Here is a 19,046-nt window from a genome sequence, read left to right on the forward strand (position 1 = left end):
AAAAGACTTATCAAAGGAGGACACAATATCTTTATTTATTTTATCGATTTTTATGTGGTGCTGAGGATCAAACCCAGCACCTCACATGTGCGAGGCAAGCACTCTACCACTGAGCTATAACCCCAGCCCTGAAATTACTAATTTGATTGCAGAGCAGTGCCTCTTCCTCTCAAATTTGAGTATGACTTTTCTTAGTACCCATAAAATAGTCTATGGGCATCTCTGTAGCTACAAGCTAATATTTACAGAGCTTGCTCTGTATAATAATGGCTTTATACAGACAGCTTTGACCTCTTTGTTGATATTTTTACTTGGATTCATTGTTTTCTTATGAATTATTACTTTAGCATTTGTTTCATTTTAAATTAGGTCTATCTTTAGATGTTATTATAGTAGGAAATAACCCTTTTCATTCTATACTGTATTGCCCTCAGTGACAGAACACTGGTTTTTAAATCCAGTGTTCTTGTAGTCTTATTTATTCTTACAAGTAATAGATGCTCAATAAATATTCAATCAATTACAATATAGTAATTTATTCTTGCTTGTTATAGTAATTATCCTGATCCAATTGCTTGCTATTTCTGTTAACTTTTTAGAACAAAATAGAAGGTATATGTGTTGACTTGTGACACCTTCATTGATCTTCAGTATGTGGCATGGCAGTTGACAATTTGGTTGTCTGCTGCATCTGAGATTGCTTTTGGAAATACCTGCTATTGCCTCCTTGGTATTATGTAAAGAGCAATTGAGGAGAGAGATATTTGATATGAATTATTTTTGGCAGTTAGGTTTGTCACACTTGACATTTATTTTTCCTAGCCTTGATCCTCTTGGACTTGAGGGGCGAAGTTATTTTGATTACTAATGCAGCAGTTGTTGAATATCTGTTTTTTTTTTCAGTTCTTCATTTGAAAATGAAAGGCTTCATGTTTCAAAGATTGTTGGTATGTAGACTTAGAAACAGTCATCACCTGGCTTTAACAGATAAGCTTATTTTCAATTTGGGGAAGTTGTCAAAGAAAGAACCCTTTTGTCAAATCAGATTTATCAAGGACACAATTTGAAGTAGTTTTTTTAATCTTTGCCTTTCACTTTCATATGAGGCACATCATGGATATGTACATATTCCACTTACTAAATTGTCAAATTAAGAGCATCTTTATATATGTTGAATTTTGCGTCAGAAGAAGTGTCTAGAAGGTAAATTTTGATTAATTCATGTTGCTTAATCTAATTACATGTTTATTTAATCAGGACTCTTCAGAAATGACATCTTTGCTGATGTTCTCAATGTTGATTTCAGCATTAAAATGTATTGCTGTGTGAAAAATCCGTAAAAAAAAAAAATATTGTTCCTTCTCTTTGGTAATAAATATATTCCCTTATTTCAGTTGATTTGGTTACTTATATAACAAGGTTCCAGTGGGATATGGCCAAATATCCAATCAAGCAATCCCTGAAAAATATTTCTGAAATAATTGCCAAGGTAAGATAAAAATTAGGATAGGTCGTACATACTGATTTATAGTGGCTTTTATAATTTAGTTATGATACGTAGGCTTTTTAGGCTTTTGATATGCAGTTAACTTACAGATTGCAGATAAAAATTAAATGATCCCTATTACAGTGTGAGATGTTAAAATATATTAGATTTTTGTGATGCTGAGGATTGAACCAGGGTCTCACACCAAAAGGCAAGGTATATAAATTTTAAAGATGTTATAAAGTATAATGTCAGTAATGTAAGTATATGGATTATCTAAGTTGGGTAGTTTACTTATTTACATAGCTACTTAAATATGGCATCAACAGGGTTTAAACGAGAAACTTTAAAATTCTATAATTATTATTTATACAAGTTTTAAGGATAATTTAGATCATGTAGTATAAGGAATTGGAATCCAGTAAAGATTTATGAGTTATCCAAATAAATGATAATTGCCACTTAGGTATGTATGTATGCAGTATTTTTTCAAACATTAAACCTTATGGGTTCTCTGACTCCTTCTGACTAATAGTATTGACCCTTTGCTCCAAAGTGCCTATGTTCATGTACCACATGATTTTATGTACAGTTTTCAGAGAGCACGTGGACACTCAAGCCCATCCATTAACTCACCAAGGGCCCCTTTTTATTGAAATGTCCTTCAGCTTGAGAGAATATGTAAAAGTCTTAGTACAGACCTTAATGAAACAAATAGACAAGGACCTGTTAATTTGCTAGCATTCTTAATGACCTGTCTGGAGGGAAAGTATGGTTTAAATTATTGGGCAGACTTCCCTTGGCTCCCAATGACTTTAATTGTACAGTATGTTCTAGAGTTAAATGAAAATGAATTGACTATCAAAAAATTTTATCATGCTGAAATAATATTTTTTAATGTAGTACTGGGAATTGAACCCAGGACCTTACACATGCTAGCTAGGCAAGTTCTCTGCCACTGAGCTTTTTTTCTGTTTTTGGTAATGTTGAGACAGGGTCTTACTAAATTGCCCAGGCTGGCCTCAAACTTGTTATGTTCCTGCCTCAATCTCCCAAATAGCTAGAATTATAGGTATGCACCACCACACCCTGCTAAATTCATTGTGTAATTTAAAGAAAGTGATTCTTTTACAGTGACTGAACCTTACTCTCTCTGGATCCTTATCAAGGATTTAATCTGCTTCCCTATACTTTTATAGATATTGTAGAGAGGTGAAGTGAAGTGACTTAACCTAGCGCAACACATGGAACTGATTCAGAACCATTTCTTCAAATATTAACCTACTTTATGTTTTCTCCCTAAGTAGTTAATAGTTTTAATCCTCTTTGGAAAATCAGCTTTTGTAACATTTATAAATTCAACTACATTAATTTTATTGAGGAAACATTTTGTGTAATTATAGTGGAATTTTTGACAACAAATTCTATGCAAAATTCTTTAGCCTTGTGAATTGAAGCCTTAAAATTAATAATCTTCAAATTCAGTGGCCTAGATCCCATTTACATGGTTTACAAAGTAATACAGTAATAGGTTGATGTTCATGTAGATTAAAACATTAATAAAAAGGTTCATATGGAAATTATCCTATTAAAAATGAAGTTGGTTAAAAAAAAAACGGAATTGGTTATTTAAAAAATTACCCTTTAAGGTTGTGCTTTTAAAGTAATAAGATAGTCTTACATCAGAAACTAATGTGTTTTGTGGGAAGTTAAGTTCAGGTACTTTAATTTTATTAGTAGAAGCAGTGAAATTTTGACTCTTTCTTTTCTCTTTTGAAGGGAGTAACTCAGATTGATAATGATCTGAAATCTCGAGCATCTGCATATAATAACCTAAAAGGAAATCTTCAGAATTTGGAGCGAAAGAATGCGTAAGCATAGCAAGTATATGTGAATATTAAGCATAGGGGCAGCATGCTAGCATCATTAATGAGGTGTTGTTGGGGTTTAGTAAGATCCAGTGTAAGCTGTTTCTATAATCAAAATGGTGTTTTTTTTAGTATCATGGAGAAAGTTGAATAAGGTTAAGTGTATAGAATTCAGACAAGTTGAAAACAGATGTGAGGCTGATTTATTGTGTTTGCTTCATAAATAGTACTTGTGAATTGGGTTCTGGTTTATTCATTTATCTATTCGCTGTTTCTCAGAAAAATTCTAAAATTAGCTGTTTTAAATTACGTTTATAGTGTCTGCATAGCAATAAACTGCTTAATTCTGTAGAAGAATTCATTTATTATGTAATAATTCTTTGACTTATCTGTTTAGATTTTTTTCACACATCACATTTTCTTAAACTGTTTGGATTGATCTCCTTGTACTGTAACTACAACAAGGGTAGTTTTAAGCATATAACTATTCAAGCTGTATGTTCATAAACCATAGGGAAAGTTGATTGGGAGATCATCAGTGATACAAACAGGACAAGACATTTTCGTCATGGCAACATCATTACTAGAATACCAAATGAAGACTGATTCAAAAGTTGATTATTGGGTTTAGTAACAAAAATTGCTTGGTATTAAATGAAACCTAGAGAGATGGAAGAAAACCAAAGGTCAGCTTAAATGTCATAATTTCATAATTACAATGAAATGACTTATGAATAGCATCTTACCAGTCAAGATGTAATCAAGAGAAAAGCTGAGTTATAATCATTAATCATACACAAAGGTAGATACTGGAGGCAAATTTTGATAAATGTTGCCATTTCTTTGGTTGTAAGATTGGGATATATTTGGCTAACTGTTGGTTTATAAAGCAAAAATGCTAAGACTAATTCCTCCTGAGATATATATGTAGCAAATGTGAATATGATCAGCCTGCTGTTTCTTGAGTTACAGAAGCACATAATTATCCACCTAATGATTTTTTTTTTTTTTTTTCCCTCTTTAGAGGAAGTTTGCTAACTCGAAGCCTGGCAGAAATTGTGAAAAAGGATGACTTTGTTCTTGATTCAGAATATCTCGTCACATTACTGGTTGTAGTTCCCAAGTATGTTTTTCTATTACAAAGGATTTTACTTGTTAAAATACAAGATTAGTATCTGGTATTGCAATATAAAGTTTTCCTTAAAACCCAAGTGTAAAACAAGTATAACCTTGTTATTCGTTCTGTCAACCAACATTTTCTCATAAAGTCAAATTTGGTGTATAACTTGGTTATAGAGACACCAATTATAAATTGAGATTGGTATAGTTGGATCATCAAAAAATGAAGTAATGCCCAATTATTGGATTTTTAAGAATACAGATTTTATATTTTTTCAAAATAAGTCTTTGGGTTTGTTTTTCTGAAAAATCTTTATGACTAGTTAGGAAGCAAAGAATGAATTAGATTGTGATGAGCAGGTTTTTTTTTTAAATAACATCTTTAAAGTTTTTGCAAAGGTAAAATATCAAACTTAAAATAGTTCTTAGTACATGAACATATTAAGTTCTCTAATTGTATTTTAAGATAGTCTTTAAAACTTAATATCCATATACCATAGAAGAGTATTCTTGATCTGCAGTTATACAGAATGAATTTTACAAACATATTTATATCCTTACTTAACACATAACAGTATAGCAGTTGACAATAGTAGCTCACAAAAGCAAAAAGATTAGCTCTGCAAATTTTTTTCTATAAAGGGCCAGATAGTAGGTGTTTTGGGCTTTGCCAACTGTCTGATCTCTGTCACAACCACTTAGCTTTACTATGTCAGCTTTGCGGTTATAGCTGAAGCAGCCACAGACAACATAATAGGTCCTAGAACAGACAGACAAAGCACCTCCACGGAATTCATAGTGGCTACGACATTAGCCTGGCTTGTATACTTTTTCCCTTTTACTGCAATAACCAGACTTTTGGATTTTTCTTTGCACATGGAGAAGAGCTTAAAACTAAGGGTTTGGCTTCAAACCCTTAATTTTGTGTTTTGGTTATATAACTCCCCTGCTATATTGGAACACTGGTTATTTGTAGTAAATACTGTGTTTTTGCACCAATAGGAAAATTACACTATGTAAAAAAATAACCTTTGCCCATATAGTTGTCTCAACCTTTATTAAAAATTTATGTTTAAAACCAGAATTTTTTAGTTTTCTGTACCTTGTAGTTGAAAACACTAAACCTACATAGGGCACCTTACATAATGAATTATTCTCTATCCTGGCCTACAAACACTATAATTATTTTAAATCTCAAACATAGTCGTCTCTTTACACACTTCCAGAAGCCACTGGCCTCTAGAGAAGGTGGTTGCACAATGTTCTATGGTGACGTAATTTACTGTCACTTGCTTTACTTGCTACTTCCTGGTACTCTTTTGCTTTTTGTACTTTTATTCAGTCCTGCTAATGGCCACTGAATAGAAATGATAGTGATTTCAGTATGACCTTTTTCTTGTTTTTTAAATGAGGCATAATACTTACCAACCATATAGTTTGAAAATAATATAGAATGTATATGGTGCTCTGCTTCCTTTCCATACTAAGTTCTAGCATATGCTGCTTTTGCAATAGTTACTGGATATAAGAGGGTGGTGATCTGTACTTCCTGCATCACTCAGTGAATCTGAAATTCATTCTCAATAGAAAACTTGAAATTGTTACGTTTATTTGACGTATTTCCCTGAAACCGTATATCCTATCTGTCCTGTAACTTTTTTCTTCCTGGATATGGCAGGAAGTAGGACTTGTTTTTCTTTTCCAGTGCTTATTGTATCTTTTCTGCAGGTTAAACCACAATGACTGGATTAAGCAGTATGAAACACTAGCTGAAATGGTAGTTCCAAGGTCTAGCAAGTAAGTAGCAGTCTTTGTAAAACTGTTTTATTTCCTAGAATTCTTCTTAGAGTTTGGTTGTTGGATTAGAAAATATCTTTGCATCTTTCCTTTATTTATAATTTAGAACGATAATTTTATAATTTTAGAACGATCATTTTTAGCTTATAAATGAAATATATTAACATTAGCTATCATAATGTTAGACTTGGAAGGGACTTGGCACAGTCTTTTTCACCCATTCATGTTTATAGACATAGAAATTTGAGGCCAGCGAGGTGAAGTAGTTTGCCCAGAGTCACACATATCATTAGTGGCAGGGATAGAACTGGAACCAGGTCTCTGGTGTGGTGCTTTTTCTGCTCACTGTGCTGCCTTTAGAACAGTCCTCATTCTCTGTATGACTGTAATTTTTAATTTTACCTCGCAAAGAAAGCCTTCCAGGTGGCTCTTAAGAGTATTGATCTCCAAATGTTCACTGTCACTTTGAGCGTAGATTTTGCCAAATCTGTACACTCCTGAAAAACCAAAAAACTAACAAAAAACTCAAACCAGGTGTAATGATGCACACCTGTAATCCCAGCTACTCAGGAGGTTGAGGTGAGAGCATCACAAGTTCAAGATCAGCCTAAGCATATTGGTGGGACCCTGTTGCAAAATAAAGAGGAAGGGCTGGGGATGTGGCTTAGTAGTAGAGCACCTGTCTAGCATGTAGCCCTGGGTTCAATCCCCAGTACTGGGGAAAAAAAAAATCTTTTTAAATTTAATATACATTGTCTAATTTGATATTTACACCCGTTCTGTGAAGTAGTTTGGGCAGTCATCCTTTTTTTCTCAGAGATGAGGAAGACAAATGGTTGCCCAGAGCATATGGTTATGTAAGTGTGCAGTGGCAGAGTTATGTCTAGAACTCAGATCTTTGAACTCTAGGTCCCATAAATATTCTCTTACATCATTCCCTGTCATGTTCCCTACATCCCCTATATCCCTTGTGTGATAATATTCTGCCATTATCACATACGACCTTCTTTGAGAAAATACTAAATACAGTGTATGTGCTCCCAAAGAATTCCTTTGTATATAAATGCCTGAAGAAGAAAAAAATAAAAAAATAAAAAAAAATAAATGCCTGAAGAAGAGACGACCTTTTGAAAGAAAGGTGTAGGAGACAGTGAAGAACTGGAATTAGTAAGGTCAGGCCCATGAAATATTTTCTTTTCCAGTTTCATTGTGTCATATGGGAGGTAGCTTAGTATTTTGGAAAGAGTCCTGGACCCAGGGATCTGAGTTCTATTGCTGGTTCTGCTACCAACTTGCTGTGTGACCTGGGGTAAGTCTTTTAACTTCTCTGGGCCTCATTTTCTGTGTCTGTAAAATGAGCATAGCATCTTTCTTGTATATGTTATGAAGATAGTTAGTTTAAAGCTTGATAGGATATATCAGATAGTATTATTGTCATTTCACAAATATTGATCTTTTGAGAATTAAACCACAAACCTGTGCCCATCATGAGTCTATTTCCCACTGGAGGGAATACCTTCTATGCAAACCAACCCTTCACATGCTAACTAGAGACCACAGTTGTGTCTTGGTATTAGATTCTATTTGGGCCATTTATCCTGATAGATAACACCTTCTTACCTATGGAGGAGTCATACTGCAGGGGTTGACTATGCCCAGGTGGCAGTGGAGGAGGAGGATAAGGACTCAGTGCACAGAGTGGACACACACCACCCAGATGTCCAGGGGTTGGTGTGTAGGCTAATTAAGCAGCCCCAAATTTACTCTGAAAAGGGGGACTTTAGACATATTACTTCAGAATTACCTCTTGCAAATTACTCTAGTAGTCTAAAGGAAAAAATTCCAGGCAAGAATAGTTTAAAACAGGCCTCTGAATGACCTGTAAGTGCACACTGATGGCCTGAGTCTCCAGCCCTTTCTCGCTTGGTGCAAACATCTGTTCTACCTATTTCTCAGTCCAAAGTACATTTGGTTCATTGACTCAAAAACATAGCTGTTTAAATGTCATTATAGAGAACGTGGCGCTAGCTCAGGTTCAGATCATCAGAAGAGCTGTAGCTTAGGTAGAGCAGATAGGCTTCAGAGTCAGTCTGACATTTCCCCCACTGTTTAGGAACAACCTTAGGATTGATGCTGGTTTTTAAACTAACATTTTTGAGTAATTACTATGTGCTAGTCATTGGTCTAAGTGCTTTATACAAATAAAGTAAAAAAAAATTAAAGTATCACTTTCATTTGATACTTTTTAGCATGGTACCTGAATGATGATGAGTCTTGGAAGCAGTGAAGATGAAAGTGGAATTTTGAGGTAGAAGAATAGATTGAAAAATATCATCCTTAACCCTCAAGAAATGATTACATTTTTAAAGTGCACAAAATCTAGCCATTCTACTGAGTTGGGAGGCTGAGGCAGGAAGCTTGCAAATTTGAGGGCAGCCTGGGCAACTTAGCAAAACCCTATCTCAAAATAGAAGTTCTGGGGATGTAGCTCAGTGGTAAATAGTCCTGGGTTCAATCCCTAGTACCAGAAAGGGGGAGAGAAATCTGGGTATTTACAAGATGTTTTACATAAGATTGGCCAATTTGAAATATTGCTGTTTTGAAAAACAGGGATGTGTAGGAATGCTTGTCAAGGCTATGGCCAAGAAAGTAGAGGCCGGGCTGCTGTTCTGCTTTTTGTTGGAATACTTCAGAGAAGGGTTCTTTTTACTTCTACTTTCAGAATTACCACTTTCCTTATTTTCTGTCTACTTTTGCTTATTACAAAAATAACAAATTGAAGGCTGGGAGTCAAGTTTGGTGGTGGAGCACTGGCCTAGTGTGCACAAAGCTGTGGGTATGACCCCAGCACTGGGGGTGGGGGTCTGATTGGCTCAGATCAGGGGTTAATTTTTGCCCTTCCTCTGTCCTTGGAAACTACCACAAAGACAGTGGAGCTTCTTAGCGGATTTGTTCAGTGAGCTAGAGTTTCTGAAGAACCTTGCTAGGAAAGATTACACCAGCCATTATGTAGAGAAGTTTCTCTTTTTGGAGGTTTGCAAAGGTAACTTGCAAAGGTATGATGCAGGGGCAGGGCAGAAGTAGTGGATTAACTGGTTAGGGAGAAGCAAGCCTTAGGAGGGCTGTAAGGTGAAGCAGTAAGAAGAGCTCCTGAGTTCCAGAAAAAACTGCCCCTCACAGAAGTCACTGAAAAAGCCATGAGATGGCTTAAAAACCAACTGGCAACAGACTTAATTTCCTCCGGGCCCAGTGATACCTACAAGATATAACAGGAGAACTAAATGAATAGAGTGAGTTTGGCTCTTATTTGAATCTGGTAGGACCTTTGCAAGTTGTGTTAGACTAAGCTTCCTGCTAGGTACAATTCCTGGCCAACATTGTATCTGAGAATAGTTCAGGTTCATGTTTACTCATGAAGAAGTGTGATTTTCCTGTCTCTTTTCTGTCCTTGTGGCTTTCATTTTGTTGCTTTACTTTGGTTTCACATATCATTTAAAACTTTTATGGGATTTGCCTTGGTTGGAAATCCATCTGTCATCTGCCAACTCTCTTCTTTGATGCTCTCATCACTTTCACTTGTTTTTTTTGAGAGAGAGAGAATTTTAATATTTATTTTTTAGTTATCGGCGGACACAACATCTTTGTTTGTATGTGGTGCTGAGGATCAAACCCGGGCCGCACGCATGCCAGACGAGCACGCTACCACTTGAGCCACATCCCCAGCCCCTCCACTTGGTTTCTCTTGCCTCACCCTTGACATCTAGAAAGGTTTACCTCTGGAGTCAAATCTTTAATCCAGCTCTTTACCAGATCTTCTCTGAAGGACATTGCTTTTGTACTTTGTTCACCTCCTCAGGTCCCTAACCCTGTGTTTGCATTGACTTTGATTTCCTCTGATCGAGCTTTGTTTCCTGTTTAGCCTGGACTCTGCTGATCACTTCAGCCATTCATCTGCAGAGCCATTAGCTATGCAAACTCACACCTCAAATTAATCTTTAATGCAGTCCGATAGCTTTGGTATCTGAGTTGCTTGAGTGAGCTGAAGAGAGGCTGTAAATCCACACTCAGGTTGTTCTGTCTCAGGGATACTCTGCTCTTTCATAGCTCTTAGCTTCACTGCAATTTAGGAATTTTTAAAGCTCCACCTGTATTCTGCATGAACCCTGTAGCTTCAGACTCACATATGGGGTTCCCATTGGGTACTCCATGTGATGATCTCTAGGAAAACAGCATGATCTCCTCCATTTTGGACTCAAACTGTCTTATAAAGCAGCCTCAGAGGCTGCCACTTTCTGTGGTAGTTGGTTGAACTATGTGAAATTGGTTCAAAATGGCCAAACATCCCTAATTTCATATGGTTTATTCTATTTTAACCCCTCCCTCTACTGCTGCTTCAGTTTAGACTCCTCTCATCTCTGGCCTGGACACTCTAATGGCCATCAGCTGGTCTCCTTTTTCCCTCTCACACAACTGATATATAAATCTGTTTATTTAACTTAGATTTTTGCAGTGCTGGGGATTGAACCAAGGGCCTCCCACATACTAGGCAAATGCTCTATCACTGAACTGCACTCCCACTCCCTGCTGCCCTTTCAAAACTCTGCTTCTTCCTCCCCACTTTACTGCCTCTACTCAGCACACCCCTGCCTCCACCTTGCCAATACTGTGTTTCAGCTGTGCTTATTTCAGGCAGTTCCCCAAATGACCATGCTGTTCCCCACTTGTTTTCATTTGCCTGGAATATTCTCTTGCCTGTCCTCCAGTTTTCTAATTGGCACCACTACTGTGAAACTCTTGAATCCACCCAGATGAAAGTACCATTTCCCCATCTCATGTTCGTTCTCTGTTATAGCACTTACAGCCATGTTGTACTGACCTCTTTACATCTGTTTCCTTCATTGGACCCATCCCTTGAGTCAGGGAATGAGGTCTTAATTGGTTTTACTCCTAGTAGTTAATAAGAGCTTGGCACAGGGTAGTACTCCAGGTAAGTGCGCTACCACTGAGCCCCAGCCACAATTCAATAGGGTAGTACTCCAGTACGTGGTAAACAACTAAAAAGTCCCTTATATTAAGGACTCATTGTTTATTTTTTATAAGGCTTTAAGAAATACCCTTCCTGGAGAGGAGAAGTAAAAACCAAGTGGCTTTTATTTTTTTCTTGATAAGGTGACACAGTAGGATTTCGTCATAAAACAAGATTGGGTTTTTCTGTCAGGATTTTGAATAAACAGTACAACTTTGCTGGTTGTCAAGCATCAGATATTTTAGAAAGGGCCTTCAAATAGCAAAGTATTACATAAGATTGATATGTTAATGGTGGAATATTGTTTATGGTTCTGAAATAACCTGTCAAGTTAGATTTGGGTTTGTTTTAACCTCAACCAATTTGCATATCACCAAGTCAATCTTGGCAAACCAAAGGATCATTAAAAGCTTTTTTTTTTTAATCTAGTTCTGTCCATTTAGTAGCTGCCCTGCTTTGGGTTTGAAAGGCACTTAGGAGCAAGAACTAAAGATAACAGTTTTATAATTATAGTTTAAAATATTTAAAGGTCCTAATCCAGTGTAATTGAATTCCTCAGCACATCAGTGATCATGGTGATGGGTACTTCCTGGTGTCTGTTGGTCTTACACTTGGGAGGTGGCCCCTGCTGAATGACCCACCCAGAGCCAGGGTGGATGTGGGTCTTAAAGCCATTCTTTGGTTAAGCACTGAAGTTACCACCTTAATTTACTCAGCTAACCAGGCAATTCTTACACATCTGGGAAAAATGAAACTTGTTTTTTTAAAAAATAAAATTTAATAAGTTATCTTTAATTCTATAAGCACTCCCTCATTTTGTGAAACTTTTTTTTTCTAAATTTCTAAAGTACAACTTTGTAAATAAAAACTAAAAATAACAAAAGATACAGGAAACTTTTGGAAGTAATGATGTGCTTATTACCTTAACTGTGGTGTTGATTTCATGGGCATGAATATGTCCAAATCTTCAGATGATGTACACTAAATATGTACAGTTATCTTATTTCAGTTATACCTCAGTAAAGCTGTATTAAAAAAAAAAAAAAAGACATGAACATTGGAAAACCCTCAATACAGGAAAGAAAGATCGCCTTGCCCTTTGTAACATTCCCCTGCCCCAGTTGAGCATACCGTTTCATAGGCCTTACATGTGGGGCTCTATACAAAGGAGCTATCAGCAGTAAACTTTTTTTTTTTTTTTTGCTACTGGTAGTTTTTGAAAGCCAGATTACATATAGTATGATCATGCAGTTGCCCTTCCAAGTAGTGGGCTTTTCCCCACAGCATTACAATTTATATGACAGTTAAAATTTTCTGGTACTTAAGTTGAAAAGGTCTTCCCAGTGATGTCCACAGAGCTGTGAGTGAATAGAGGCTCTGCCTTAGGGGCACCTTTAAAGCCTGAAGTGGAGTCTGAGATGCACACAGATGCATTTATTCAGAGGTTATTTAGGCAGTTGTATTTGTGATTTTTGATTTGGGGTGTGATGGTAGAAAAGGTATGAGGTAGTGGTCATACAGGGGGACTGGGCCAGGCCTCCATGGGGCTGGCTGGATTTTGCTGGAGAGAGGAGAGAATTAGGCTTCCAGAAGCAAAGAGTGTGCTTAGCAAGGAGATACCATAACCAGTTCTCCTGGTACTGACAGAGTGTAGATTGTGCTTCTTACAGTTTGATGCTTTACTTGAGTTAATGTTTAATTCTGTTGGTTAATAGGAAGTAAATGTAATACAGGATGTGAAGGCATCATAACCATAAAACAGACAGACAGTGTCTTCAGTGTTTGAGGGTACAGATAAGAGCATCCAGGTGGTTTCGGAAGGGCCAATATCCCCTAATGCTGTTGCTCTTCCTCTTGTTTCTGAATTCTGCCCTTAATATGAAAGAGAAAAGAATGTATAAAACTTCAAATGACCTACAAACTTCTTTTTTTCCTTAGTGTTCTCTCAGAGGACCAAGACAGTTACCTTTGTAATGTCACCCTGTTTAGGAAGGCAGTTGATGACTTCAGACATAAAGCCAGGGAAAACAAGTAAGATTATTGTTTGTTTTCTTTAATTTGTTAAATTAGCCATATATGATATGAACAAGTTTCCCCTCCCCCAAATTTAGATTCATCGTTCGTGACTTCCAGTATAATGAAGAGGAGATGAAAGCAGATAAAGAAGAAATGAACAGGCTTTCTACTGACAAGAAAAAGCAATTTGTACGTGTTCTATTTTTCTTTGACTTAAAATAAAAAAAAGCAAATTTCTCTGATTTTGTTTTAAAGACATTTCATTTTAGTTTTCTTTTGAATCATCAGAATGAATTTCCTCTAAACAGGCTAAGAGCTATAGTAATCTTAAAATACTACCAAAAAATTATGTACTCCAACTAAATTCATGTCAGAAACAAATTTTAAATGTAAATGTTTTGGTTACTATATTTGTAGAGAAGGACAATTTTTAAGTAAATAATGAAGTTCTCTCTTCAGGAAGAATATTCATTTTCTTAAGAGAAACCTTTCTGTCTTTTAATGAAGCAATTTATACTTAAACTATTGAAAAGCTGTATGTTGTGGTCATAACAGAATAGGGACAAATGGATTTGGAAAATCAAGATGGCACCAACTTACTTGCCATCTTCAAGTGCAAAATTATTGTAAAGACTAAAAACTTATATGAAGAGGGAAGTGTGATGAGTTAAAAAGTGTGTCGCTCTGGTAAAGTGAGGGGAAATAAAGGCAGATTTCATTGGAAATTATTTCCAAGTGCTTCATAAACCATTCCTTCCCAAATGGGAGAAAACCATCCTTGACCAGTCAGTATCCAGCATAACCAACTTATTAGGGAAGATCCTAAACCTTCTTAAAGAATAGCTATTTTGACCAAAGATCTCATTTTTTTCTTATCCTCATTGCTTAAATTAGTTGATTGGTACATCCCAATGAGCTTCTTAATGTTATCAAAGTATTTGTTAGCACGGTTGATGATGTATGTCTTTGCAGTGTGGAGAGGAGATTTTTTATTTGAATTGTGTTTTCTTTAAAGAGGCATTTAATCATAACATATTTTAAGTTCAAAAAGAATTTATGCTACATAATAGAATCACTGAAAATTTAGAGCATGAAGAGGTTTTAGAGACCTAATAAGAGCTCAGGATAGTGAATGACTTGCCTACATAGCTGTTTATCTTTATTCCTAAATTCTTTGTAAGTTAAATTCCATATAAATGTATTAAATGTTTTAGAGTATTGAATAGTAAGTTCATATTTTTATGTTTTGTTTTACATATTCAGAGTACCTTTTATTTTGTACCAGTTTCGACTACTTTCACAAAAATATTTTTTGAAAGTAGTCTAAACTGGTACAAAATAGAGGGGAGTACTCACTGTATTAGTGAGTTGTTTCAGTTCATTTTAGTGTCTGTTGAGATTACTGAGTATTGGCTAACCTTTTAGTCTAATTTAACCTTTTGGTGTAACAGAGACATAAGATAATTTGGTATCTAATATAATTAGAATAATTCTTAAAACTTAAAAATTTTTTTTGTAGTTATGTCTGAAGAGAATGCCTTTCTTAATTTTTATGTGATGCTGAGGATCAAACCCAGTGCCTCATACATGCTAGGCAAGCGCTCTGCCACTGAGCTACAGCCCCAGCCCATAATACTTAAACTTTTAAAAGGTGAATTACATGACTTAATTTTCCTATAGATTCTCAGTACTCAGTAGGTAGTTACTCTAAAAATATTTGTTCTAGATGGGTAGCACACACCTGCAGTCCCAGTGACGGGGGAGACTAAGGCAAGAGAATCACAAGCTTGAGGACATCCTCAGCAATTTAGGGAGGCCCTAAGCAACTTAGTGAGACCCTCACTGCCTCAAAATAAAAAGGGCTGGGGATATGGTTCAGTGGTAAAGCACCCCTGGGTTCAATCCCCACACCCCCCCCAAAATATTATTTTTTAATTTATCTATCTAATTGTAAGACCAAACTTGTGTTTTTTTTTTCTTTTAAAGGGACCACTCGTGCGGTGGCTGAAAGTGAATTTCAGTGAGGCATTTATTGCATGGATTCATGTGAAAGCATTAAGGGTTTTTGTTGAGTCTGTTTTAAGGTAAAGAAAATTGGGAAACTTGGAGCTGAAGAGTTTATAGATGCTGAAGGGTACTTGAAACCTCTTTGTTATAACACAGACCAGCACTATGAAATTGATGAGAAACCAAAAAGCCAGTCACGAGGGAATACTGTCATTTTCACACAGTTTTAAGTATGCATTTGTTTTGTCCTTTAATTCCAACTTTGGAAGAAGTGATGCAGACTGCTATACTCTCTGGTTCTGTTCTTAGGTGTATCATGCATTGCTTAATTATAAGCTTAATGCTGAAAAATTCTCGATTTTGTTGTTGTCCAAACACCACACAGAGCACTTACACAGACCTAGGTGGTATGGGTCAATCACTTGACATGGCACCTGGATGCAGGCAAGAGATGCAGTAAGGAGATGTGTGAGGCTGTTGCTTGTACAGGGCATACTGTTGTATAGTAAGCTTCTTTAAACTTCTGACGAGAATACTCCCTAAAATAATAAGTATAATAAATACTAAACCAGTAATAGTCATTTATTTTTCAAGTAATACATGCTTATATGTTCTGTACTTTTATATGACTGACAGCACAGGCTTGTTTGCACCACATCACCATAAACATGAGTCATGCATTACAGTGACTATAACATCACTAGGTGATGGGAATTTTTCAGCTCCATTGTGATCTTATAGGAATACAGTATATGTGATCTGTCACTGATCAGAAGCATCAGTCTGCAGTGCATGACTTGTAGATTATAAAAATTAGCCAATGTTTATTTAAAAGGAAGATATTTCAGTTATTTTACATTTAGTTTGGTATACAGTATATTGATGATTTGTTGAAATTGTTTCATATTGACCTAAAATGCTTTATTATTTTGAGATACTTAAATTCAGTTATCTGTGAGCCTCTGTACATGTTGCTCAGATTAGAAATAATTCTTTTTTAGCCAGGCGTGGTGGTGTATGCCTGTAATCCCAGCAGCTCGGGAGGCTGAGGCAGGAGGATCGAAAGTTCAAAGCCAGCCTCAGCAATTTAGCGAGGCCCTGAACAACTAACTCAGTGAGACCCTGTCTCTAAATATAAAAAAGGCTAGGGATGTAGCTTAGTGGTTAAGCACCCCTGGGTTCAAAGAAATAATTTGTTTTTTAAAAAACAACTTCTCTATAGCTATACTGTTTTTAGGTTTCTTAACCCACATGTACTTTGAAATTTTTATCTCATTATTTATTTTAAAGTAATCTGGTAGCCTTACATGTTATCTTTACTTCTTGAGAGTGTGCATAGATTACCTTAAAAATGGAACAGTATTGAAGTAGTTCTTAGTAACTAACTTTTTTAAAATAGATGTTTCTATTGGGCATTGAAGACCAGAGAACGTTTGCACTTCTATGTAAAAATTTCTATGGCTGCTGTGTGCACACTCCTGGAATTCCAGAGACTCAGAAGTCTGAGGCAGGAGGATCATAAGTTTGAGACTAGCCTCAGCAACTTAGTGAAGACTTAAGCAATTTAGCAAGACTTTGTCTCAAAAAAAATAAAAAGGGTTCGGGAATGTGGTCAGTGATAGAGCACCTCTGGGTTTAATTCCCGGTACCCCAAAATAAAAAAAATAATAAAAATTTCTGTAACTACTTGTCATACTTGTGAAGGGATTCCTTAAAATGAGATACCCTCTACCCATAAATGATGATTATAGTAGGAAAATATTTGTTCTAAAAAGGAAATCTTTTTATAAGCCTGTGTTGCACTTTGTATTTCTTCTTTACAAGGTATGGCTTGCCAGTGAACTTCCAAGCAATGCTACTTCAGCCTAATAAGAAGATGATGAAGAAACTGAGAGAAGTATTATATGAATTGTATAAACATCTAGACAGCAGTGCAGCAGCTATTATTGATGTAAGTACTTACTAGATGGCTTGGCAGAGTGGGAATTGGAAAGACAGAAAAAAATTACAAGATAGGAAAGGGGAGGTAAATATGTATCATGGTAATCATTTTTTATTACTTTGAAGTTCTCAGTTTTTTAGACAGACAAAGCAAGTAAAATTCAGGTGTTTATCCTATTACATGCTTTCTAAAAGCCAGTCATCATCTGGCTGAATATCAGATGTTTATAGCTTCAGAAATACAGAAACAACCATGCAAGTTGTTGTTGCAGGAGTTATAAATTGAAGAGAGGAAGAAAATAAGTAGTTATTTTAATTTTATTTGGTAAAAAGAAGAAACAGAGTCAATAGGTAAGCATTTTAAAGAGAACTATCAGTTTTCTAAAATGGTTCTTTTATTAAACAAAAATATAAATAGTATAAGTGTTTTCTGTTATTGTTTAATCTTTCAGTGGGCTTTTATTTTAGATATTTGATTTCACATATCTTGCTGATTTTTTTCTCTCTTTATGATGGTAGTATACTATATGTGCACTAGTTAAAACTATGAAAAATCAATTTTTTTCTTGATAGATGGGAAATGACTTGCTACATTTTCATGGAATAGTGAATATAATGAGGTCTATCTCTTTCATACATAATTTTCTAGCAGTAAATTCTTATATATATGTGATACCTTTAAAGACATACTTGGTTTATTTTTATATAACATTTTATAAGTCTTGTATCTCATAAGCCCTTATCCTAAGCCAGAGATATAGAAAGTAACTTTTGCAGCATCCAGAAGGGTCGTGAGCTGATAGTTAGACACACAGGCTCTGGAGGCAGCACTTGAACCTGGCTTTACTACTGTGCACTGTGCCTCTTAGCCTTTTAGAGACTACTTTCTCATTTGCAAAATGGAGTTCTATAAGTATACACCTGGTTTTGTGTTTTTCCATAGGCTCCCATGGATATTCCTGGCTTAAACCTGAGCCAACAGGAATACTACCCCTATGTGTACTACAAGATTGATTGCAACTTGCTGGAATTCAAGTAAAACTGAAGCCCTCTCAGACGCCCTGTGCTTGTGTTGCTGTGTGTTAGCAAAACTAGGCTGCAGTATCATAATACTTTTAACTCTGTCCTTTGCTTGCTCCCACCCCTTTCCCTGGTGAGTTCTCCCTAGTGGTCCTATCTCAGTGTTTTCTTTTTAAAGGAAAATATATATATATTGCTTCTTTTTATTGGATCAGGTCTGTAAATGTGTACTAAAAAAATCAGAGTTTATTTATAAACAGAATAGTTTATTTAAAGAGAAGTTCCTCATTGATATTATGATATGCATTAATTCCATTTGTTACCATTGTGCACAAAAGCCTTGTTTACAAGGGAATGGTGTAAGCATTTATACCATTTTGTTCACTGTATGTAGTAGACATAACTGTTTAATAGTTATTGAATCGTGATGTAAAGAAATGTGACAATATTCAGGTATGTGCTTTCTGAATGTTTCTGATTACAATCTATGAGCACTGTTGACACCCACAGGAGAGAATAAAATTACCTGTGCAAAGGTGTATTGTGGTGTGTGTAACTTCAGATTACAATTCAGTGTGAGAGTTTAATAAATTATGTCATAGCTAACTTGCTATGCTACTTTCAGGATTTTGTCATATGCTGAGGTGTGACTATTTGTGTCTGGCCTGTGTATGATTTAATTGTGCCAAATTTGGGTCAGAGCACAGATTTGATTATTCTTCAACATATGAGTATTTACATTTGGATACTAGACTTTTAGTTCTTG

The 19,046-nt window shown here is 35.7% G+C and overlaps 1 protein-coding gene across 1 annotated transcript in view; it reads left to right on the forward strand.

The window, feature by feature from the left end:
- Positions 1 to 18,819, forward strand: part of Atp6v1c1 (ATPase H+ transporting V1 subunit C1) — a 48,302-nt gene extending 29,483 nt beyond the window's left edge. The window contains exons 5-13 of the mRNA XM_046464746.2: positions 1,395 to 1,489; positions 3,266 to 3,357; positions 4,379 to 4,477; positions 6,202 to 6,270; positions 13,235 to 13,327; positions 13,408 to 13,501; positions 15,299 to 15,396; positions 17,144 to 17,270; positions 18,204 to 18,819. Coding sequence (XP_046320702.1) covers positions 1,395 to 1,489; positions 3,266 to 3,357; positions 4,379 to 4,477; positions 6,202 to 6,270; positions 13,235 to 13,327; positions 13,408 to 13,501; positions 15,299 to 15,396; positions 17,144 to 17,270; positions 18,204 to 18,299 — 863 coding nt within the window. The 3' untranslated portion in view covers positions 18,300 to 18,819. The remainder of the gene's footprint in view (positions 1 to 1,394; positions 1,490 to 3,265; positions 3,358 to 4,378; positions 4,478 to 6,201; positions 6,271 to 13,234; positions 13,328 to 13,407; positions 13,502 to 15,298; positions 15,397 to 17,143; positions 17,271 to 18,203) is intronic.
- Positions 18,820 to 19,046: the final 227 nt, after the last annotated feature.

This window comes from Marmota monax, unplaced genomic scaffold (genome assembly GCF_021218885.2).
Source record: "Marmota monax isolate L192 unplaced genomic scaffold, Marmota_monax_Labrador192_F-V1.1 WCK01_AAM20220418_F8-fsc00003, whole genome shotgun sequence".
NCBI lineage: Eukaryota > Metazoa > Chordata > Mammalia > Rodentia > Sciuridae > Marmota > Marmota monax.